The 26,782-nt window shown below is 36.3% G+C and overlaps 1 protein-coding gene across 1 annotated transcript in view; it reads left to right on the forward strand.

Annotated features, from left to right (window-relative positions):
* Window positions 1-8,453, forward strand: part of lrrc38b (leucine rich repeat containing 38b) — a 32,714-nt gene extending 24,261 nt beyond the window's left edge. The window contains exon 2 of the mRNA XM_056468765.1: window positions 3,938-8,453. Coding sequence (XP_056324740.1) covers window positions 3,938-4,185 — 248 coding nt within the window. The 3' untranslated portion in view covers window positions 4,186-8,453. The remainder of the gene's footprint in view (window positions 1-3,937) is intronic.
* The last annotated feature ends 18,329 nt before the right edge of the window (window positions 8,454-26,782 follow it).

Here is a 26,782-nt window from a genome sequence, read left to right on the forward strand (position 1 = left end):
CCCACAAGATGTCAACACTGAACCAGGACATTGTTTGAGTCGGAAACAGTAGGAATGGGTGATACCAATTATTTTCTATCCGATCTGATACCACAGATTTGTGCTGCTTGTTCAAACTACTTATTTAAAATGTTACGTTAACTTAATAGATTTGTGTTGGGGAAGAAAGGTGATTTAAGTAACTTTGAACGTGACATGTTTGTTGGTGCCAGACGGGCTTTTCATTCATAAACATCTCTAGGGTTTAAAGAGAATTGTCCAAAAAAGAGAAAATATCCAGTGAGTGTAAGTTCTGTAATGCCTTGTTGATGTCAGAGGTCAAAAGAATGGCCAGACTGGTTGAAACTGATAGAAAGGCAAAAGTAACTCAAATGACCACTCGTTACAACAGAGGTATGCAGAAGAGCATCTCTGAATGCACAACACGTCTAAACTTGAGGCGGATGAGCTACAGCATCAGAAGACCACACCAGGTGCCACTCCTGTCAGCTAAGAACAGGAAACTGAGGTTTCAATTCACACAGGCTCACCAAAATTAGACAATCGAAGATTGGAAAAACGTTGCGTGGTCTGATGAGTCTCGATTTCTGCTGCGACATTCGGATGGAATTGTCAGAATTTGGTGTTAACAACATGAAAGCATGGATCCATCCTGCCTTGTATCAATGGTTCAGGCTGCTGCTGGTGGTGTAAGGGTGTGGGGGATACTTTCTTGGCACACTTTGAGCCCATTTGCACCAATTGAGCATTGTGTCAATGCCACAGCCTACCTGAGTATTGTTGCTGACCATGTGCATCCCTTTATGACCACAGTGTTCCCATCTTCTGATGGCTACTTCCAGTAGGATAACGCACACTGTCATAAAGCACAAATCATCTCAGACTGGTTTCTTGAACATGACCATGAGTTCACTGTACAAATATGGCCTCCACAGTCACCAGAACCTAATCCAATAGAGCACCTTTGGAATGTGGTGGAACGGGAGATTCGCATCATGAGTGTGCCACTGACAAATCTGCAGCAACTGCGAGAATTATGGGCCAAAATCTAGGAGGAATATTTCCAGTACCTTTTTGAATCTATGCCACAAAGGATTAAGTCAGTTCTGAAGGCAAAAGGGGGTCCAACCTGGTACTAGTAAGGTGTACCTAATAAAGTGGCCGGTGAGTGTACTTTATAACACTGTATAAGATGAGTAATTAAGGTGCACATGTGTTAGATACTTGTGTTTGTGCACGCTACTTTGACTTTTATGTGTGTCACGCTATTGTAATATATCTGCCAGGTGAAAATGACCTTATTTGCAGTTTGATTAAAATTCATAGTAACATAGTAATATTCTGTAAGATACGAAGTAATGTAAATTGCTTGCAGTGTCTTACAGTACAGAGCAAGTGAAAATGAGAGACGCTAGATTCACACTTGTGCCGTTGTGCAGCTATCCCACACAAACTGTGAGTTTGCTCTGGATATAGTTACATCTCCCACACAGAGCCTCGCGCTCCACTGCATCAGATGACCTGGCTGTTAAAAGCAATGAAAGCGAACATGTCATCGCTCCTATTCTTCTGTGAGACTGCACGTTCTCACTGCCAGAGAGAAAATCACCCCAAAAAACCCATTGCTTGTTGTATCATCTTCAGGTCTTATGAAATGCTCCTGCTGTTTTATTTCTTGCTTGCAAGCGTTCAGTCGTAGAGGAAAACAAGCTGCCTTGATATCATCCTCAGAACTCATTTACTTCACTTTCTTTTTTCTTTGTATTTTCTGCTCATTTAGATGCCTTTTTTCCACCGTTAGATTCCTCAGTGTAAACTCTAATCGCACTCTTATTAACATCTACTCACATACACAAATATATCATTTACATTTCTATAATGGCAGTTGATTATATTTCTCTGCGCAGCTGAAAGCTGTTGTCGGATATTCCTCTCGGTGGATTTCATGATTATGTGCAGTAGATATGCCCGAGTCTTATATGCCCTTGATTCAGTATCATTAACACACAGCAGTGAATCAGCAGGGTGTGTGTGTGCATGTGTGTGTGCGTTTTTTTCACTTTTAAATGAGCGAGTGCTGACAATCTGACTCCTGTCTTGGTCAAACAGTGGCATAAATAAACATGAGAGCTATTTTAGGCCATCTCATAAGCCCCCTGCCATTTCCTTTCCATCTGTAAATTCAAAAGTCTTGAAATGAGTCCAGGGATTCCATTTGGGCCATCTGATCTGAGTGGTCATACAGTGCAATTGTCCAATCCAGTTTCATGTAGACTAATAAAGCTGGACTATTATGGTCATTACGCTGTTTTATCAGTCATATATTTAGTCCAGTCATGTAATATAATGTCAGATAATCAGACAACATAAACTTATAAAATGGCTTGTAGTAGAGAGCACGATACTGGAGAAATTGAGTATTGCACATTTTTTCTGCGATAAATATTTTGAGCTTTTAATACAGTTTCACAAAATATTTGGAATAGCTCTATTTGGCGGTTTTTTGGGGAGTCTAATAGTATTCAGGTACAGAAATTAAACAATCACAATGCAAAAAAGCCTTACTTTGCTTTGTCTCTTTTCTAGTCGAAATATCTCAAATTCTTAGATCAAGTAGAAATGTTGTTCCGTTTTCACCTTCAGAATATTTTTTTCCTTAAAACAAGTTAAAATATCTGCCAATGGGGTAAATTAAATAATCTTGTTTTTGCTTTGAAATGTAGATATTTAAACAAGACAAATATTCTATGTATTTTCCTGTATAAGTAATTAAAAACAATTAATCTTTGTTACACTTTCAAACATCATTGTGTCTCTACAAACCAGATGTGTTCTGTGGCTCCTGGTCAACTATAACTCAGACTCAACATTGCATATCTTGCGATGTGACTATTGCAGATGCGCTCATTGCAATATCGATGCTGAAACAGTATATTGTGCAGCCCTAGTTTGTAGTGTAGAGTATGAGTATTACAGACCCTTTTGTATGGGTACATAGCACTACAGTGCAGTACTAAAAGGGTGGAGCAAGACTCGCTGCTGAATGGTTTACTGGGATTTGTCTCTTAAACGTGCAACAAGCCAAGGAAACAACAACATTGGAAGTAAATTTTTTAAATACACAGCTGAGACATCACATAATAAAATGACGCAGCACAGCAATAAAATGGATGAGCCAAGATCAAGCAAAGGTAGTTTTCTTGTGAAAAACAGCCGCATACAAAGAAGCTAGAAAAGGATCTGTGGAAGAAAAGTGATTTGTCCTCCATTGTTGTTTACAGGACTGTTGATATGTCACATCTAAAATGTACACGAGTAGTCACTGAATGCACTTTTCAGTTCTGAAAGAGCGAAGTGCACCACACTGCCTTTCTATTGACTTTAGTAAGGAGCAGTGAACTGTACCTATTATGTTATTAGACAACCACTGTATCAATGGTCTTCATGCTGGAATGCATGACATTGGTCACTTTTTCACAAGGGGATTAAATTTTTTTTCAACAGCTGTCACAAAGAATGAGCATTCAAGAAGAAATTTGAGCGATACTCACTGCATTCTTCTGTGATTTTAGTGTATTCTGTGGCTCTGTCTGTTTGTTTACAGTGCCACATATAGGTGTTCCACACATATTGCACCATTTGTGTGTGCAAATGAGTGTGTATAGGTGTTTCCCAGTACTGGGTTACAGCTGGAAGGGCATCTACTGCGTGAAACATATGTTGGAATAGTTGGCAGTTGATTCTGCTGTGGCAACCTCTGAAATAGACACTAAGCTGAAGGAAAATTAATGAATGAAAGAGTACAAGCAATAAATTGTTGGCTGCAGTTCAATTGTTGGCCACCGGTGTCGCTAAAACTAACATTTTTTTAAATTCTACACAAAACACCATAATCAAAACTGTACTAAATGTTAGTGTTTTTGTGCTTCTTACACAGGTATAGATGGTATGGAGTGCTCTTTGCCCACGGATGGACGCCGCGTGCCTCTAAGCCAGCTCTCCCAGGACAGTTTTCGGGAGTGCCAGATCACCCTCACCCTCACCGATTTCCTCATCATCATCTTCTCGGGCATCTCCGTCTCAGTGGCCGCCATCATGGCCAGCTTCTTCCTGGCATCCACCGTCCACTGTTTCCAGCGCTGGAGCAAGGGCACTAAAGGAGATGAGGAGGAGAGTGAAGAATGAGGCATGAGAATGACCTTCAGTATGATTCAGAGCTGCTAGATCTTGACACGAGTTCAACAAACAGCACGAGTGAACGGACACCAGGTAGAACTTGAGCAGAAATAACTCGAGTGCTAATAAATATGGACGCGGTTCCCTCACAATCAAAGGATAGCAAGCCTTAGTATGCACAACTTCCAGGGATTTACGTGTTAAAGGAAATTCCTCGAGATCTTGTCCTGCAGTATAGTTCTCAGTGTCGTTGTCTGTAGAGTTTCTTCCTTTGTGTAGTCAATATAAAGTTAGCAAATTAAACCGTGCTACTTGTTGATTGTGCCAAATTAGCACAGGTAGGCAGCGATGGTTCAGACGAGCACTGATGATGAAGAACAGTGATATGAAGTCATGCAAGGTGAGTCAGAAGTCAAACGATTCTGCTTTATCCAGCCAAGTGTTCATGACGGAAGCCATTTTCCTTCCATTTTGGCTGGAATATGAGCTAAGAGAGATTTCAGAAAGCCTCACCTGAGATTACAAGTTTAGAATAGAGCTTCTTGTTAATAGTCGTGTCAAATGCCGCACTTTAAAATGGTCCTACCTAAGTTAGACTGGCCCTCAAACCACCAGGTTACACTGGTTCTGTCCAGATCTGCCAAAGAACGCTTCGACTGAGGGTTTTCAAATATAGATTTATTTTTCTTTAAAGAAAGTCTGTGATCTTAGCAAAGATTGCATTTATTTCGCGTAATTATGGTAATACTCATATATTTACCCTTAATGTGACTAAAGACAATATCTATGAGATGGAAATAAGTACATACTACAGATGTCATTGTATTATTCATGTCTTAAAGGTGTATTTGAATAAGATATACAGTAGGCCCAAAATGTATTTTGACATTTGAAGTCAAGCACACGCATTGCCATTGTCAATACCTAACAAAAAAATCAACAAATCAACACATTAAAGGTGCTGCAAGTAAGTTTTTGACTCTTCTAAAGTATAAAAATACCATAATATGTTTGTAGATATTTAGGAAACATGCCAAGTGAACATACTTGTTTATTTGAAAAACAATGCTGAAGTCAGTTATTCTGCTTTGAAAATGGACGTTCTGTGCCAGAGCGATGTCTTTGTTTTGGAAACTTTAACCCACCCAATGCCAGTTTAGCCAATTATATTTCAGCACCCTGGGTTGCCTTGGTAGAAAATAGCGTAATTTATTCAGAAAGGGTCTCAAAGCATGTGTCCGTGACCGAAATGCGACCTCCAGTGGACAGTAGCAGACTCCGAAATGAGACGCTGATTCAGAGTTCCACATGAGGTTTTTAATTAGCAAATAATATAAATATTATGAGCATAAACATAAGGTGGGCAGGTTACATTGTTACCCCGTGTCCTAACAACACGCTACGTGACAAAATTTGCAGTGAAAAGAAATTTGGCTGTTTGCATCAGACAAAACACAACAGAAATTTAAATTCAGCCATTCAGAAGCACAGAATATGCAGTTACTCACGAGATGGTAAGGTTTATTATCTATTTAATACATATTAAACCCCTTTAACATTATTAAATGCACATTGTTAGCATTTAACTGAATAAAGCACATGAGGTGTACCTGAGGTGATCATTGTCAGATTTCTGTTGTTCACCTGTGAGAAATAGAAGTCGTTTCCAATATATCAATTTGAGGTGTTGGTTAGAACAAAAACTCCTTTTAATATGGAAAATATTTCTTCTATCGCATGTCGTTGCTTTTACATAGAACACGATTTAAATCAGCCTTTAGGTTCGATCGTCAGACTCAGTCCTTTTGGTCCTCAATCTGGCAACCTGCGCTTGCATTTGTTTTGATCCAGGAACACAATACCTAGTTCAACCACTGGGTGTCAAACTTACATACTGCACCTTTAAATGAAAATGAAATCAAAGTGGCTACATAATTGAAACAATAACAAGTTGTTCTCATTGCTGAATTTGTAAGTATGACTTTAATGTCCAAATATATTATTGAGGTCGCTGTATATTTATGTGTCTTCGGATTGCTGTCTAGTGTCGACTTAAAATAATACAGTGTATAACTTAATGGCATACATATCTGTTCATAATGTCGATCCCATCAATTCTGTTTATTCCATGAACATGATTCTGTCAGTAGACAAAATAGTGGGGGAAACAATATTCGAATGTCACAAAAAGACATTTGATTGTTTTTGGTTTCCTTTACCAAAACTTCTGTCAGTCTTGCTTCTTTCATATCCTTATTTGAAAGGGCTTCATTCGTACTTATAATTAATTTGTTAAAATATCTGGCACAATTTTAGCAATTATATCCCATTATTTCTGAACATCCTCCTTTCCAGATCCTCTAGATGTGCTATTTTGAGAATATAAAGCTTTCTTTTTTCCCAGACAGGTATCACAACTTCATTTTTGCAGTGCATGAATAATTAAATGGATGTGTGAAATGAAGCAGACAGTGTGCTAGCCTTCAGACATGTTGGGGATGAAGAAAGGGGAAAAAAAAGGATTGGAAAGCTGTCTTATTTTATAATCATTTTATTCTGCTCACGCATCCTCAGCCATCGTATTTTGTTGGATGTAAGCACGAGCGCATATTAATGCAATGTAAATGTTGTAGTGTCAGGACACGGTTGACCCATATGCACAATCTAATCTTTCAAAGCTAGACTGTAGCATGGTATCATCAGCAGAACTCAAATATTTGCAGCTATAATATTTGTCATATTGAATGACTTCATATGTTTTTTCCCTCTTCAAATAGCTGTTCATGCAACCACAAAATCCAGTACATTTATCAATATGTGTGTATTTGCAAGTGAAAATGAGGTATTATCTTTAACTATTCTAATTATAATCGAATGTTATAGACATTTACGATGCCATGATTATAATGTTGTTGAGTAATGATGTCAGTTATAGGCTGATCTCTCCATGGTTTCCTGCTGAAATTTCCAATGGGTTTTCTATAATTAGCTTTTTGATTTTGCACAATGAATTTATTTAAAAATGATAATAAAATAAATAAAAAAGCATTTTTGTTCCACGATATAAACTATACAGTTTAAACTGTGGAAGCTCATTTCCACCATAGAATAAAACTAACACAATTTATATATTGTGATTCTTCAATTTATCTCACATTTTAAAGAAGAATGCATGAGATAAACTCACAAATCTGAGAAAAAAAAGTGAGATTTGGGAGATCTTTTAAAAATAGTGTAGAAAAATATAGAACCTCAAATATAGAACCAAATATAAAAACTATGTATGACTAGGCAGGGTGTGGCATCAATTGGAGCAGAGGAGGGACCAAACAAAGGAACAAGCAGCTGCTTCCTGCAGAAAGACACAGAACACTTCCCAAAAATAAAAAGAGCAGTATTAATACATAAAGGGACATAACAGCAATGTAACTACATTTATAATGTGCTAAAATGTTTTATATTTATATGTAAATATATAGAAAAATATAGAAATATATCTCAGTTCTAACTTTCTCACAACTCTTACCTCTTCACAGTTACTAGTTAATAACTGCAAGATGTTAACTAAATTCTGAGAGGAGTGATTTTTTTTTTCATTGTTTATTCAGTGGAACAAAAAAAATCCCTTACAAATATCAAATGTGAAAAAAAGAAAGTATTTTAAAACCATACATTAATATATGAAGTCAATCATTGTATAAGCGCTATACAAGTAAAGGTGAATCACATGTAACATAAGCATCTTATTTAAAGTCAATAAATCAAAATCTGCTGACTCATTTGAAATTCCTAAGGGAAACCTTGAAGGAAAAGCTGTTAATTGAAAAGCTGTTCTACAAACAAAACAGCAGCTGATTTCTCACAGATCATTGCACATGACAGAATGCATCAGATTTGCAGAATCAATACTTTCCTTCAATGTCTAAAAGAGCAAGTCCAATATAGCGTGTTCACTGCTGTACCGTCTGTTTCTGAATGCGGTATATGTGTCGCTGCCCAGAGCTCCAGCATCAGTCATATCAACTGTCACACTGAGCGATGTAGTAAAGATGTGTGTTGCATCATAGCGTGCAGTATATTTGTTCTCAGTCTTAACTGAACACCACGTATACCTAGAAAACCAACTACTATGTAGTTATAGTGCAACGAAAGTGAGGGGGAAAATAAAGGTTTTTCCTGCATGACCCAATGGCGACATCATCCAGTACTTTGTTTTTTACTCCATATGGCAGTGCACTGTTGATGAAATACAATATAATATTAAACAGTAAACTATTTTGACTGATCCTTTATTTCTTTACAGTGATTTTCTTTCTTAACCTGAGTGTTTCTTTTCCACATAGAGCTTAATTAGCCATTAATGAAATGGATTTTGGGGTTTTAGTGACAATGAATGTTAAAGCAAGTACTAATCAGTACTCACTTTAACTGACTCAGACCACAACATAATTTCACACTGCAGTATTAACACTCGTGACATCATTCGTCCAGTGATAATGAACTGTCAGCTCATGTCTGCAATCTGTCAGCAGCACACACGAAGGGGGGTTTTAGCTCTTTATATGCTTGCTAATCAATAACAGAATGTTTGGACAGAAACGTGCCGAATAAAATGATGAAATCAATACATTTATTAAAGGTAGAAACTCTTATACTGTCCAAAATTGAGCTGTCACTTTAAGAAAGGTGTTGAAATGTTTGGGTTAAATCAACTAAAATGGAAAATTGTGTTATCATTCACCCAAGCATCACTTTGAGTGATTTAATCCAACACATCTAAATAGACACAGTCGCTTTATATGAAGATAAGATTTCATTCGGACTTTTTAATCACATTTAAACATAACTCAGTGAGTATACACAGAAGCTCAACCATACCTGCATGGTGTACAAGTAAAAACCCCATTAGTTCTTGCTAAAGCTCGTGCATGCTGTGTGACACAAGAATGAAACTCATCAGTTCAAGTATTAATGTAACCACATTAGAAAAAGATACAACATGGGGCAAAACTAGATGAAGAAATAAAGTAGAAACACTAGACTGAATGGGTAAAAACTGGACATCTGGTCACTTTAAACAGTTGGATTTCATGCACAAATACAGGGTGGGTTTAGAGTACTAGGCATTAAAAATTGGTAATAAAGTCCATATTTCTAATACTGCCTTTCATGTCCAATGGCTGTATATCAATGTGGGAAATAGGAAATCCTACTTCATCTATTTAAAAACTATTTATCAGTGACACTACAGCCTCTAAATAAAGCAAAGTTCATTTTCGTCCACCCTGGAGATTAATAGCATATATCAATTTAACACTTATCAGTGTCAACAAATGATGCTCTCTGCTCTAGATTACAGTGGAGAGTAAAGCGAATCTATCTGGGTTGCTTGACACAGGTGTTTGCAAACATTGCTGTTTTATAACACTGCTCATTCTGTATTTACACTAGTGTGTTTTTGTGTTAAACTCTATATGGAGAGTTTACTTGCAAAACGAGAGAACTCCGTTTTTAGTGATATCATGTTTTATGCTGTGCATTGAAGAGTCCACTTGCAAATTACACGGTTTATGGCAATGACTAAAACTGGAGATTTTAGTAGTTTTCAGACCTCACATTTTTATATTAAGTATTGAAGCAAAAATTTAAAAAAAACTACATTTATTGAACAAAAAATTAAATAACCTCTTCATATTATTTGACTGTTTTAAATCTGACAATTTTACTGGCCACGCAATGGATGGAAACAGAATGAAGAGATATAGTGCTATATTCTAACTCATTTTCTGCATTAGGTACATGATTTTTACAGTGATTGGAGATATCATCTTCAAGACAGCACTTCTGTATGACATTTGTACAAAATTTATGCTAAAATGAAAGACTAAGTCAGTTTAATGGTGAATCGCCTTGATCGCCTATTGATCGCCTATTGCCTATTGATTGAAGGTTTGTAAAGAAATTCCATGCTTCCTTGTAAAAGTATTTTGTAGTATTTTCAAAATTCAAAATGCAGTATTTTATTTTGATACTTGTTGTGGCTGCTGTGTTTTGTAGTTTATTTTGATACTTGTACAAGTGAGGTATTTGGTATTTTATTTTAAAATACATTTACATTTGCCCATCCCTGATGATAATAAAAAGAATAATAATACCATTAAATTGCACTGAGAGATAAAAGTCTGCTTTCTATATTAAAGTCTGTTACCTATATTCAAAGCAGGACAGGTCAATAATTAGGACAAGTACAGTATACATTCATAGTACAATATAGGATATGCAGTTATTATAAAACACAAATATAATAGTTTTATTATAAACCTACATGTGATATCAAATTGAAAAATCTGAAAATATGTATACACATGTATAAATATATATACATGAAACACAAATTAGCATTATAATTACATTATAATGTTGAAACTACTTTAAAAAAGAATTGAGTTCTACAGAGTTCTAACAGCAAGAAATGTGAAACTGAAATGAGTTTGCTTTTGTAAACTCACAATAAAAAACTACATGTGGCATAAAAAAGCCTCCAGGATGTGCTTTCTGTCATTACGGTTCCTTTGAACTTGAGACGTGTGTCACAAAAATTAAATTAAACTCATTTTATATGTAATATGACAACAGCTTGACGAATCAGATCCGTAGTGGTCCAGAAGAGCCAATCAGAGAGCAAATGTACCCAGCCACACCTTCATTTGTAAAATTCTGATTTGGTCCATTTATACTGTGTTAGTTTGACAACAGCAGATGTCAAACTAACACATTCTGCAGTGTTTCTAAAAATGTTAAGGGTGAAAAACTGTAGAGTAGCATGGATGACATGCACATGGTGTCTGCGGGGTCGTAAAAAGTATTAAAATTTGATATATCAATTATGAGAAAATTAAGGCCCTTAAAAGGTATTAAAAAGTCTTAATCGCATTTTTACAAGGACTTAAATATTGTTCAAGCATTGTCCAAAGTGCTTAACCCCAAAAAAAGCATAAATATATTTATTTTTCTCCTAATATTAACAACGGTTCAGGCCGGGGTGCGTCTGGCCAAGCTCCTTCGTCCGGGTGATGTCACATAATTTGCGACAAATGCGGGAAGGTGATGTGACATTCTCCACATGAAACCATAGAGCATATCAGACAGCAAAATGGGCAAATGTAAGTTTGCGTACTCCTGGTCGGAGAAAGACAAGTTTAAACAGTGGCTGAAGCCTGTCGCTGAAAACAAACACGTGATATATTATTTCAAGCTTTGTCTCTTCTGAGCTTATCTGAGTTCTGTTGCGTAGTAATGCTCTATTGATTTAACTACAACTGTTTATTAACAACTGTTTATTAAGTTAAAGGTTTGATATTAAATAGAAATTGAAGTGGCGATGAGGTTTTAAAATATTCTGAGAATGTCTTCAAAAAGTCTTAAAAAGATTGAAATTACCTTTAGGACTCCTGCATATACCCTGATGCAGAGATCTACCAAAAGTTGAGCATTTTAAAACAAAACTGCACTAGTGTAAACAAGAAAAGCCTATAGAGCATATAGCCGTAGGAAGAGTAATTTTTGGGAAGAGCCGTGTCTTCAGATGGCATCCTTTGATTGTTTCTCAGCACTAAAGAGCAGGTATGGGGTTCTTTGTGCTGGAGCTCAGTCTCCTCTCATTAGTTGTGGTTCACGTAATGCCACTACAGGGAAGTCTCTTCAGATTAAGATGCTGCTGACCTCTATTTTTTCACAAATACACACTCGCGTTCAAAAGCTCTCCAACATCAGCCTAATACTCACAGGATTTTATGCGCAAGAGTAGCCAGAGACATGAGATGGAGCTTTAGTCCGATACTCTCGGTCCACAGTGGCACAGTGAGCGCTTTTGATAACAATTAATACCCTAAGCCTTTTGGAAGGATTTTACTATCTGTTTACAATCATGTTCCTACTTTTGCCACAACAAAAAACAAGCAAAAGTGGCTGAGGAATGGTGCAATAAAAGCATAACTTTACAGTAAATGATTTAGTTTTAATTCAATTAAATTCATCTTTATCTCTATAGCGCTTTTACAATGTAGATTGTGTCAAAGCAGCCTAACATAGAAGATTATAGTAAACTAAAACTGTGTCAGTCCAGTTTTCAGAGTTGAAGTTCAGTTCAGTGTGGTTTATTTCACTGCTGTGGTTTATTTCACTGCTGAGAGTCCAAACACTGAAGAGCAAATCCATCGATGCACAGCTCCACAAGTCCCAATCCATGCAAGCCAGTGGCGACAGCGGCAAGGAACAAACTTCAAGAACTTACAAAAATGAAGAGAAAAAACCTTGAGAATAACCAGGCTCAGTTGGGCAGGACCAGTTCTCCTCTGGCCAAACTTCTTGTGCAGAGCTGCAGTCTAAGCGCCGAAGGCTGAAGAACGCTGGACGACCATTGTGGAGAAGCTGCAGTTGGGAGAGGTCACCGTCTGGTGTACAGGCTCGCCCTTCAGGATCAATGCAAAGATTAATTTGTCTCTGGGGTTTTACAGGAATTAGTCTCATGCTCTCCACTCCTCCATGACCACCTCAGCGGCTGCTCAGGATACGGCCTGGTCCAGGATTATAGAAACCTCGGGAATAATAAAAACAGACTAACATATGATAATGTCTTTTGGGAAGTGTTTCACTGTAACATATCTATAAAACCCTGCATGGAGATACACATATTAAAATGCAGAAAAAATGTAAATAAAATATAAATCAGGACCCCGTGGCAAGAGATATTGCATCTTAATAGAACCTTCCTAGTTAAATAAGGAACCAAATTCTTGTTGAAAAAGGTAAAAATGAACAAACTCTGATTAAGTTAAAATATCGGTATTGTGCTGTCTAAGATTAGTATAAATGTCTGAAAACATGAAACCATTTTTAATTTTAATGAATAGTACTGAATAAAAAGGTCTAATTTACAACATTTAAAAAGTTTGTAGTTTAATTGTATTTAAGTCATATTTTTCTTAGACAAGATGTTTATCGTGCAGTTTTATCATGATTCACAAAGACATTCAGTGAGTGTAACAATAGTTCATATTAATTTTTGATAAAACTTGTCATATTTATTGACAATAAGGATAATTTGATGACATATTAATAACTGATGATTTAATATTTGTAAAATTACTAATTACCATTTTTAAATACTTTGCCACTATGTTAAATCTTAAAATAAATAAAACATCACATTTTCATAATCACATTCTTTTACTTAGTTTAATAAGGTCAAATTATTGTTCTTTATTTTTCATAAATACAACTGAAGTTAGCTGAAAGCATAAAGTAGACATATTATATGCATTTAATACACTTTCTGTGTATATAAAATCAATTTTGTAACTGTTATTTGATGCAGGCACCAAAACGGGACAAATGGTGTTTTCCCCCAGCAAACGCTGTGAAGTGAATTAGAAGTAAGATGACCTAGAAACCCCTGAGAGAGAAACAGCGCTGAATGCTGCAGAAAGAAACAGACACCTCTAGAGAGATCTTTGTGCAAAGGCTCGCTGCTTCTAGCTTAAACTTAACTTGAGGTAAAGTAGGTTTCTCAGGTTACTGTACTGCAGCCACTGGGGACTAATAGTGCACCTCCATCCTCATTTACAGTACAGAATGCTTCAAAAGATAAGACCTTTTTTCTCTCCCCAGGTATCACAATTACGGTATTTATAATACAGTTCAATAAAGGTTTAAGGTCAGTAAGATTTTCTTAAATCTATGTATGGATTGTTGGTGCAACGTTGCAGTTTCTGTCACACATGACAAAAATCTATATAATTAATATTGACATCCTTTTTAAATGCAGTAAATAGTTTAACATTTCTTTGTCTTCCATAAACATCTTGTTATAAAAAGTGCTTTATACATTTTTTTTAACATTTTTGAGCCAAATCTCAAAACCATGGTGTGACTGTGTCAAACGTAGTTCAATTAGCTCTAAAGATAATTCAAGAGTTCACACTTAGCTCACGATTTATGCATAGCTTGTTTGGCGTGCTGTCCCGGGAGAGAGCCCTGAGCTCAAGGTATCCTCGAGCCCAGGGCTCCCTCCTTTCACAGGGCGAGGGGAGACTGAACTCAGGTCAATCTGAAATTCCCCCGCTGCTGAGGCCAAGGTGAACTTCCTGAGAGTAAGACATTAGAAAAAAGATTTAGGCTTATTTTATCTATAATATAGAGCACATTTGGATGGTGGGAGGAAACCCACGCGGAGAACATGCAAACTCCGCATAGGAACACCAGATGGCCCAGTGAAGACCCAATGCCATTGGTATTCTTGCTGTGAGGCACCAGTGCTAGTCACTGGGCCACCGTGCCGCCCATTCTGGATAAAGGTGGAAGAAAGGGAGGAGGAGGGTTTCTTCCAGATGAAGATACAGTAGTTGTAGAGAGAAAATGAGGATGTATATAGTGACCTGGGATCCTTTGATTGGAGGATCATGATTAGCTAATGTGGACCAGCTGGGTCAATCATGAGCACATGTTCCTCTCGAAATTAGCTTAAAATTTTAAACTTCACTTAAGCTAAGGAAATCGTAAAATCATTAATAAATGCATCAGGCCTAACCCTACAAGTGGCTGCTTTACACAAAATATGACATTAGCTGTTTGTTCAAACTGAACTTGAACTGAAGTTTAATTCTTGTTAAATTGAACTGAAACAACTTTTTTTTTGTTGAAATTTGTAAAATCTAATAAGTTAATTTAATTCCTTTATCTTGTCCCAACACAAATTAATTGTGTGAAACCCAGCATTTTTTACAGTGCAGTAAATACACACTACATTACAGTGTAGTTTTATGTTGTCCCAACACAAACAGATCAAGTTGAAACTTAATTGTTTTTCCAAATTTAAGTGGATTGAACATAAAACAATTAAGTTTCCAATAAATCTTAAGAATTGTGGTTTTAGCTCATTTTAAACAAGTAGTTTAAACAAGCAGCAGAAATCATTTTTTATTGTTATAATATAACAATTTTTCATCCATCTGTTTCTGAAAAAAAAACATATATTGATACATTTTTGTTTGATCATTTCCACTGAAAACTTTAATGAGTTGAAGGAGCCTATTCAAGAACATGTGACTGAAGCCCCCGTGTGAAGCCCATGATGTGCACCTGTTAAAGGTGCAGTATGTAAATTTGACACCCAGTGGTTGAACTAGGTAGTGCACTGCAGGATCAAAACAAACGCAAGTGTAGTCTGCCAGATTGAGGACAAGAGCGAGTGATTTAAACCGTGATCTAAATAAAAGCAGCGACACCCGACAGAAGGAGTATTTTCCATATTAAAAGGAGTTTGTGTCCTAACCAACACCTCTCGGATTGATATATTAGAAACAGCTTCTATTTCTCACAGGTGAACAACTGAAAACTGACAATGATCATCTCAGCTAAACCTCATTTGCTTTATTCAGTTAAATGCGAACTATGTTGAATAGTTTAAACAGCATTTTACATGACATTTATTGTCATATACTGAACGCAGCAGCAGATAGATCGCCTCAGATCTTGAAAATAAAATAAACCTTCTGAAATTGAACTTTAAAACTAAACACATATAGTTCAAGTCAGAATTATTAGCCCCCATGTTTATTTTTTCCCCATTTTCTGTTTAACAGAGAGAAGATTTTTTTACATATTTCTAAACATAATAGTTTTAATAACTCATTTCTAATAACTGATTTATTTTATCTTTGCCATGATGACAGTAAATAATATTTGACTAGATATTTTCAAGACACTTCTATACAGCTTAAAGTGACATTTAAAGGCTTAACTAGGTTAATTAGGTTAACTAGGCAGGTTAGGCAAGTTATTGTATAACAGTAGTTTGTTCTGTAGACAGTTGAAAAAAATATAGCTTAAAGGGGCTAATAATTTTGACCTTAAACTGCTAGCAAAATAAAACAAATAAGACTTTCTCCAGAAGGAAATATGATCAGACATACTGTGAAAATACCCTTGCTCTGTTAAACATAATTTAGGAAATATTTTAAAAAAGAAAAAAAAAATTCAAAGGGTAGCTAATGAATCTGACCTCAACTGTCTGAGTGATTCAGCATGTACATTTAATATTGTTAAAGAGGTTTAATATGTATTGAACAGATTATAATTCTCGTGAGTGAGTGCATATTCTGTGCTTCTGAATGGCTGAATTACATTTCTGTTATGTTTCGTCTGGTAAAAACAGCCAAATTGCTTATTACTGCAAATCTCATCACATAGCGTGTTGTTAGGACACGGGGTTACAATGTAACCTGCTTGTAACGTATATCTGCATCTCATTTCAGAGTCTGCTACTGTCCACCGGAGGTCGCATTTTGGTCACGGACGCATGCTTTCAGAGTCTTTTTGAGCGAATGAAATACTCAGTTTTTATGCTTTAGAAAAGTCAATAATTTACACACAGTGCCTTTAAGTTCTCAGAATTTTTCACATATTTAACCTTTTGGAACCACTATAAAATGATATATTTTGTTATTTTTTGGTGTGACACCCCTGTTTACTGAAGAAAAATAAAAAATATCATAATTTTATATATAATACATAGCACTTTTTGTCCAACTTTGTGTGTCCAACTATGAAGATAAATCGCTCTGATGCTATTTGTATACTATTAAGAGTTTTTCTTAATTTTTGCTATGTCACACCATAGTACATATTTATAGTAGTTCAGAAACATGTAGAGTAAATGAAGAAACAGTGACAGAACTGAGAAAGTTAGTGAGCGCTTATATTTTCTTAAACATCAGACTAAACTATATATATATATATATATATATATATATATATATATATATATATATATATATTTTCATCAAACATGAAAAAAAATGGCTGCCTATCTGTCTGAAGAGTAGATTACAGTGCATCTAAGGCAAATATTGCAGAGGCATGCTAAAAATGAATGACTTGATCATGATCTCTTGCTAGTGTATAAAGCTGAAGGGAGTTTCATAAATAACACACAAGTGTCTTCCTCACAGGAACTCAAGACTGCTGGGAAGAGAAAAGGGGAAAAAATAAAGCAGCGACTGATACACAAACTACTGGATCGATGGCTTTTCAGGTCTGCAGTTCAAGAGCAGTGTGTGTGTGTGTTTGTGTGTGTGATACAGTGGACCCACAGACCACCAGAGATGACCAATTCAGAGGACGTCTCTAATTGACCTCAAATCTAAAGGTAATCTCAGCATAATGCAAATAAACATCATCAAAACACTAAATGAAAAATCCAGCTGATAAAAATGCTCGCTAATAAAAATGTAATTGTTAAAGGCCATTTTACACCAAGACAAATTACTATAAAGATAATAAAATGCTTTCAAAATCATTCATGGAAATTTAGCACAGTCCACAGCACAGCTATTACAGCAGAGCAGAGCAATATCACTGGAGCAAAAAAACCGGAGCACCTAAGGAAACCCACGCGAACGCAGGGAGAACATGCAAACTCCACACAAAAATGCCAACTGACCCAGCCGAGGCTCAAACCAGTGATATATATATTTACAGAAGATTGTAACTTGCTGTTTTTTATGACTGTCAAAAAATATGATCTATCTACAAATTACGTCAATTTGCTGCCAGTAGAATTCATTGACTGAGACCTAAAGCCCCATTGATCCCAAAATCCCTTGATTTGCAGCATATTAACTGCATAGGGTTAGTTTTGCATGTCAATTAACTTCAGATGACATTTGTAATGTCTGTTCAGGCAGGATTCATGCACCCACTGACAACACAGGTAATTGTCCAAATACAAAATATATTGTATGGTGTTGTACATGTGATCGCTCAGGTTTGAGACTGGTAAAGCATAGTTTCAAAAAAAGAGATAAAAGCAATGTAAAATCAAGGTAAAACTACAAGGTAGCAGTGTACTTTTCTCTTACTTTGCTTTTGAAAACCCTTTTGATTGGGTTTAGAGAAGGATTTAGGTCAGTGATTTTCTAGGTGATCTGTATGACAAGCATCTCATGTACATGTACAAGAAAGTCATGTATCTGAAACTTACAACAAAACAAACCCTAAGGGCCCCCGGTATACTTCAAATGAATTTGAATAATGACATTATCAAAGACATAATTTCAAACAAAATCCAGCCAAAATAAAGTTCACTTGAAAGAGCTCACCAAAACATTTTGTGGGAGTTTGTTTTAGCTGTGAAACACCATTGAGCTACCATTGGTCAGTGACAATTAAGCAATCAGTGGACATGTTCTGGAACTCCATCTTCTTTAAAGTGTTTTATTCGTATCTCGTATCCATGGAAGTCGGACAGGAAAACAGCATTAAAAACAACAACACCAAACTAGCAACATGAATATACTAGAAGGTTGAATAGCATCCACATGTAAAATGTACCCACACCTGTAACCTCACTATTGGACTTGAAGGGCGTCACACACTGGACGGGAAAAGCCACAACGTTGTACTTAAACATTCATTTATTCATTTTCTTTACAGCTTAGTCCCTTTATTCATCAGGGGTTGCCACAGCAAAATGAACCGCCAACTTATCCAGCATATATTTTACCCAGCGGATGCCCTTCCAGCTGCAACCCAGTACTGGGAAACACCCATGCACACTCAATTCACACATACACTACGGCCAATTTAGTTTATTCAATTCACCTGTAGTGCATGTCTTTGGACTGTGGGGGACAGTTCAAAGCCAACCCGGGGAGAACAAGCAAACTGCACACAGAAATGCCAACTGGACCAGCCAGGACTCGAACCAGCGACTTTCTTGCTGTGAGGCGACAGTGCTAACCACTGAGCCACAAGGTTCAAATCAGTATACCTCACTTAGCATTATTGCTATCAAATGAAGAATTAAATAAATATATTGTTATGTTTAAGTTATTAAGTTGTTAAAATGAATGAAACATAACAATCAGTGAGTCTCTAATGATGCTGGATGAAAATGAGAAGACACAACTGCTGGATAAGTGAAACAAAAAATTAAGTATTTATAAAACAGAGTATTTCAAACAACGAATATAGGAAATTAGAATGTAATTTTAAATAACCGAATTAAAAGAAAAACAGGAGTGTTGCCAAAACATAGTAATAAATATAACAAAACAATCTAACTAAACCCCAACCCACTAAACTAACTAACCAAAGAAAAATGCAGAAACAAAACCATAATCTTCAGCACAACGCTTTACTAAACTTTATAACTACTCCAATAGCATGATGACAAATGTGGTAACTCCTCCAAAACTAACTAACAGAAAAATACTGTGAAACAACACAGCAACAAAATAATAATACAAACACAACGAACAGGCTGGCCGACATGAGTGAGGAGTTTGGCAGAAAGCCAAGCGCTCCTGCTGAACAGTGCAAGTGCACGCCTTTTATACTGGGCGGACCAGCTCCTTATTGCTGCGCTAATTGCGTCATGATGGCGACTGACAACTTTGCACACCAATGGTTGCACACCTATAGAAAAGGACAGAATACACAACGGATGAGAGAAGAAAATACAAAACAGAAAACAAACACAAAACACCACAAAACATTCATGAAACGTAACAATATATTTTTTGAAGTATATCGCGGCGCTCAGTAACATTCAAATTAGTGAAAATGTAGACAGTGCCCTCTAGTGGATTTGTCATTTGAAACGTGCAATAAAATGTACCCAGAGCAACATATTTTACTGTATGCAAAAACGTATATACAATGAGCCTGTGCTGACTACATAATAATAATAATAATGATAATAATAATAATAATAATAATAATAATAATAATAATAATAATAATAATAATAACAGTTCGGTGGATGAGGATGTGGTCCAACATTTCACACTTGCACTGCAAGGGTAGTATACGTGCACCTGTGCACCTGTTATAATGCATTGATGTGAATCATAATACAGTTAATTCTTTCTGTGGTTATCATTCTTAGTGTGAACAGCTGCTATATGCATGCATACCTCACACTATATCAATCATTAAAACGACAGGAGTATTACACATACAGTGATGCCCTATGAATAGCAACCTAAAGTGCACTTTTCATAACATTTATTGTTTGCTATTCTCACATTTGCATGGAGAAGATGGATTACAGACATCTTTCCGCACCTGAGAGCCGACCTCCCGTTCGCTCCTGACAGATTGAGGGCATACGGGCGGCTTTATTATGATACAAAAAAAAAGCATGTGACCTGAATCATGCGTGTGGGCAGAAGTTGGCACGTACCTCTCAACAACCTGACATTTTGACCTGATATTTTGAAGGGATAAAAAGAAAGAATCAATCATCGCGTTTAAGAAACAACGCCTGCACAAACAACAGGCAGATTGCGGGTGATCATCAGATTTTAATTTTCACGTCTGGTTTTCGCTGTAATCATCCATCAAGCCTTGACAGTGTTGCGTCTGGCTTTGGAAATGGTGGATGTGGCCTTGTACAACGTGAATGAGTTTTAATAGGATATTCCTCCAAGGCCACATCCCTCTAATGTGATTGATGTTTGCTCGTCTTTCTCCGATTAATTCAGCGTGGCAAAACTGATTGGACAGAGAGGCAAACGGGGAGGGAGATGGACAGGAAGACGAAGAGAGGGAGACAAACCACATTTCTCAATCGGTATTGTCATTCTTAATGAGGTCGACCTATTAGCCATTCATCAAAAGCATGTCCTTTCATGAGCTTCTGCTCAGTCACAGAGAACATATTGAATAAAAGGATGCTACGCTCATTGGATTTAGATAAACTGCCGTGACTTTTAAAATATTTGATTGTTCTTATTTGCTTATTCACTTATTCATTTCCCATAAAAAATAAGTGCTGCAACTAAGCACTCCCCTGTCTGACAACATATAGCCCCGCCCCAAACTTACACCATTGGCTGAGACGGTGTTGGTGTTGTTAGGCTGGTTTGGATGTTTTGAAAGTTTCAGGGAGTGTACAGCTATTTGTCATAACAAATTGAAATGGGATCTTAAAATACCATCTCTGAATGTATCACCTAATAAACATTCTAAAAACATAGCCATCAAGCTACAATTTTAACTTAAAATCTTAAAAGCTCAAAATTATAATATTATATTAAATTATATATATATATATATATATATATATATATATATATATATATATATATATATATATATATATATATATATATATATATATATATATGTGTGTGTGTGTGTGTGTGTGTGTGCAATAGTTCTGTCTTGTTCCTGAATCTGATTGGCTGATAGCCGTGCGATATTCTTCACCCTTCACCCTTGTACATTACTCCACCCACATACACCTACAAGCAGAGGACACTCCACATTTTGACAAATAATGCTGCTGTTGGACAACATAATGTACTTTTGAGGCTTTTTAGTCGAGAATGTAGTTGTTTAGATTGCAGCAGTTTATTTGTAAGGACAGTGCCTATTTTAAAATATTTATAATTTCAGAGATTCTGTGCAGGCGACGCAGTGGCACAGTGGGTAGCACGTTCGCTGCACAGCAAGAAGGTCGCTGGTTCGAGCCTTGGCTGGGTCAGTTGGCATTTCTGTGTGGAGTTTGCATGTTCTCCTCGTGTTCGCCTGGGTTTCCCCGGGGTGCTCCGGTTTCCCCCACAAGTCCAAAGACGTGGTATAGGTGAATTGGGTAGGCTAAAATTTATCGTAGTGTATAAGTGTGTGTGGATGTTTCCCAGTGATGGGTTGCGCCTGGAAGGGCATCCACTGCGTAAAACATATGCTGGATAAGTTGGCGGTTCATTCCGCTGTGGCATCCCCAAATTAATAAAGGGACTAAGCCGAAAAGAAAATGAATGAAGATTTTGTGCATCGGCCGCCATCAGCCTGTCTGAGCAGAGCAAAGAAAGTGTATATATATACAGTTGAAGTCATAATTATTGGCCCCCCTGTTTATTTTTTTCCCCAATTTCTGTTTAACGGAGAGAAGATTTTTTTTTTCAACAAATGATGACAAATGATGGCTTTCTCAAATTAAGCCTAATAATTGCACTGATTTGCTTAAAAAAAGTGAAATCTTATCTCTTGATTTTATTAGCAAAACATTCACAATATTTTATAATAAATCCAGAATATCAATTTTTAAAAGAAAATATGCACATTATTTTTAATTACCACATCCATTTTTTTATGAAAATTACAAGCCTTAAGATAATTTTTTTACAGTGTATCTCTCTTGTAATTCAGTTTGTATCTCACTATTTTGAGTTTTTATCTTATTGTTGTCCTTTTTTTCCTAAAAAAATGTTACTTGATTATTTGAGTTTTTTATTATCAGAATTGCGAGATACGAACACACAGTTGCAAGTGTATGAATTCATGAGCTGCAAGATAAAGATTTTTATTTTTAAAACCCAGAATTGTGAAGAAAAAAAAAATTATTTAGCAATTTTTTTATTGTGTGGCAAGAACAAGCTTTTTTTCCCCTCTGTATATCTGCATTGCGCTGTTTTTGCACTGTTGCTAGATGGATGTATTTGCCACTGTGTATTTGTCTCCATCGAAAAACTCAAGTTCAAGTCTCAAGAAGCTTATGTTATAAAAAGTAATTTTCTGTGGGTATGGCTCCTTATGAGTGTGCTTGTTAGTGTGCGCTTGCAAACAGCTTTGATTCCCAAAGCTTTTGAAAATAGAGCATGGATCCATATGGCCTATATAAACTCAGTAAAGAAGTGTTGAGTTTGCAGTGCTGTACAGGTAAATGGAACATTGCGTATTGGCCAGAAGTGCTTGTTCTCACATCCTGTCTAATGACTTTTCTATCAGAAATTACTCTCACTGAATGAGCTATGATACTAATCACCACTATACATTTAAAGGTGTTACGCTAATCTGTGACTGAATCATTCAGCGCTGTAATTACCCACTACTGAAGACACTTAGATATGCGTATATACACTTAGATGTTGCCTTATGAAATAATGAAATAAATAATGAAGACATGACATTAGAATACAGAATAATGACATGAGAATACTGAATTTGTACAGCAGGGGGTCTGCAAACCACAGGGAGTCCAAAGTGGAACTGTTTGATTGCAAATTAATTATGACGGAAGAAGGAAAATATGTATTTATGCACTTTAACCGAAGCTAAAATGAACAAGCTAGGTCTATATATATATATATATATATATATATATATATATATATATATATATATATATATATATATCACTATATGCATTTTATCTATAATAAGGGAAATTGTAATCTCTGTTTATATTTCCCTGCTGAAAGGAGAAGTTTTTATTTTTATTAGACCCTCTGGAAAGTATTCATAGCACTTTTTCCACTTTTTTTTTTTATTATACAGCCTTATTCCAAAATGGCTTAAATGAATTTATTTACTCAAAATTCTACACACAATACCTCATAATGACAATGTGAAAAAAAGGTTTTTTGAAATTGTTGCAAATTTATTAAAAACAAACAACCTGAAAAATCACATGTACATAAGTATTCACAGCCTCTGCCATGAAGCTCTGAATTGAGCTCAGGTACATTCTGTTTCCACTGATCATTCTTGAGATGTTTTAGCAGCTTAATTAGAGTTCACCTGTGGTAAATTCAGTTGATTAGACATGATTTGAAAAGAAGTACACCTGTCTATATAAGGTCCCAGGGTTGAAGTGCATGTAAAAGCACAAACCAAGCATGAAGACAAAGGAATTGTCTGTAGACCTACGAGACAGGTTTGTCTCAAGGCACAAGGCTGGGGAAGGTTACAGAAAATTTTATGCTGCTCTGAAAGTTCCAATGAGCACAGTGGCCTCCATCATCCGTAAGTGGAAGATGTTTAGAACCACCAGGACTCTTCCTAGAGCTGGCTGGCCATCTAAGCTGAGTGATCAGGGGAAAAGGGCCTTAGTCAGGGAGGTGATCAATAACCCAATGGTCACTCTGTCTGAGCTTCAGCGTTTTTTTGTGAAGAGAGGAGAACCTAACAGAAGGACAACCGTCTGTGCAGCAATCCACCAATCAGGCCAGTATGGTAGATGGCCAGACGAAAGCCACTCCCTGCCTAGAATTTGCCAAAAGGCATCTGAAGGACTCTCAGACCATAAGAAACTAAATTCTCTGGTCTGATGAGACTAAAATTGAACACTTTGGAGTGAATGCCAGGCATTATGTTTGGAGAAAACCAGGCACCACTCATTACCAGGCTAATACCATCCCTACAGTGAGGCATGGTGGTGGCAGCATCATGCTGTGGGGATGTTTTTTAGCAGCAGGAACTAGAAGACTAGTCAGGATTGAGGAAAAGATGAATGCAGCAATGTACAGAGACATCCTGAAAGAAAACCTGCTTCGGAGTGCTCTTGACCTCAGACTGGGGCGATGGTTCATCTTCCAGCAAGACAATGACCCTAAGCACACCGTGAAAATATCAATGGAGTGGCTTCACAACAACTCGGTGAATGTCCTTGAGTGGCCAAGCCAGAGCCCAGACCTAAATCCTATTCAACATGTCTGAAGAGATCTGAAAATGGCTGTACATCATCACTTCCAATCCAAACTGATAGAGCTTGAGAGATACTGCAAAGAGGAATGGGCAAAAATTCGCCAAGACAGGTGTGCCAAGCTTGTGGCATCATATTCAAAAAGACTTGAGGCTGTAATTGCTGCCAAAGGTGCATCAACAAAGTATTGAGCAAAGGCTGTGAATACTTATGTGATCTTTAAATTTAAATCTTCTAAATAAACTTGCAACAATTTCAAAAATCTTTTTTCACATTGTCATTATGGGGTATTGTGTGTAGAATTTTGAGTAAATAAATGAATTTAATCCATTTTAGAATAAGGCTGTAATGTTAAAAAAAAATGTGGAAAAGGTGCTATGAATACTTTCCGGATGCACTGTCAATATCTTAGCCAGCAAGATCTCCATATTCAGCCTTCTACACTGTAAAAAAATATCTGTTAATTAACAGTTAACATATTTTGTGATTTTGTATTTATTTACAGTTGTGAATTTAATTTTGATGGGATTTCTTTTACTTTTGATGTTGAAAACTCAACTCTACAGTTTAACAAAGTGACTTTTATTGACATTTTTGTTTGAAATAATAGAATGTATAAGAAATAACACATAGAGTAATAAGTCTGTAAAATAACAAAAAAATGTGCTGGCAGTTTATTACAAGGCTTTTGTACCATAATGTACACCAACCCAAAGAATATATCACTTCAAACTATTAAAATGTTAATAAAAGACACTTTTCAAGGTTAAAAGACGTTGGAAGAAACATCAAGGCTCCATAATGCAATTCAGAAGCAAGATTCAAATTACAGGGGGGTTTGGGGGGGGATTTACCCCCTTAATTAACACTTGATCCCCCCTGAAGGACATGAAAACAAGATGTATGTTGAGCCCTATAATAGTAAGAAATAGCTTTCTTCAATATTAATAATTAAAAATGTATAATATTAATATACATTTGAAACCCCAAAACAAAAAAAAAAAAAAATTGGTTCATATCACTGTGATGATTTAAATTGGGCCAATCAATGGTGGGAAAAATATCATTCAACATTTGTAGCCTAAAAAAAGAAAAATAAGACACATAAATTGTCCTTTGACCTTCAGTAATCTCTAAAATAGTCACTAAATATCCCTCAAAACACAAACGTATACATTGTATTAATAAATTAGATGTAATTTAAATAATTCATAAATTAGATTCACTGAAGTATGTTTTACCTAACTACTACTGAAAAAGTTGACCCCTCCGATTGTCAATGTATAATTCCTACACTATTCAAAAGCATAAATAAACAGGGGAAAATAAAACTATGAATGACAAAATACGGAAAACGGCTAATTTATGGATATTTCTTACAGTGTAGTTTTGGAGCTTATACCAGCATGCCTATGTTAGTCAACCAGCAACACTGGTACAAGAAATGCTCATCATTTCAGAAAGCATATTTTATATTGTAAATGCCAAGTTCTCTAAATTATATCTGTTAACAAAATGAGCTCAGACAGAAGCCCCATAAAGAGTACTAACTTTTCTATTGAAGATCTAATATCATCTACACCTTATTTTTTTTCTCCTTCTCTGAGCCTTACAAAGCACACTGAGATATGCATATACCTGAAAAGGTCAACTTTGTTTTTGCTCACCTCAGTGCACATGAATCTGATGTAATTAGGCCTCTGCTGCAGTGGCCTGGAGCAAGGGAGGAGAATGATGGCTAAATTCAAAATAAATGTAAATAACAAAACAGTGGGCGAGCGGCGCAAACACGCAGCAAGAGGAGAACAAAACAACTCCATGACAATTAATGTGCTGTGCCCGATAGTTCTTTGGGCGACAAGCCAAATACATGTATGGACTGTACAAATGAATATATTAGAACTAAGATACTAATTTGATGTCCTCTGATTAGGTTTTCTGCGAATCCAATCACCGAGGTCTCATTGAACTGCACTTCTGCTGGGAAGGAAGTGGTTGTAGGCTATTTGATGGAGGAAATAAACGTTTAATTTGCACATAACGAGACCGCAAATGTATTCGCAGCTCATTTTGAAGGCATGTTATGACAATGTGTGAAGATGTTTCTAAAACAAG

Source organism: Danio aesculapii, chromosome 11 (assembly GCF_903798145.1).
Source record: "Danio aesculapii chromosome 11, fDanAes4.1, whole genome shotgun sequence".
Classification (NCBI taxonomy): domain Eukaryota; kingdom Metazoa; phylum Chordata; class Actinopteri; order Cypriniformes; family Danionidae; genus Danio; species Danio aesculapii.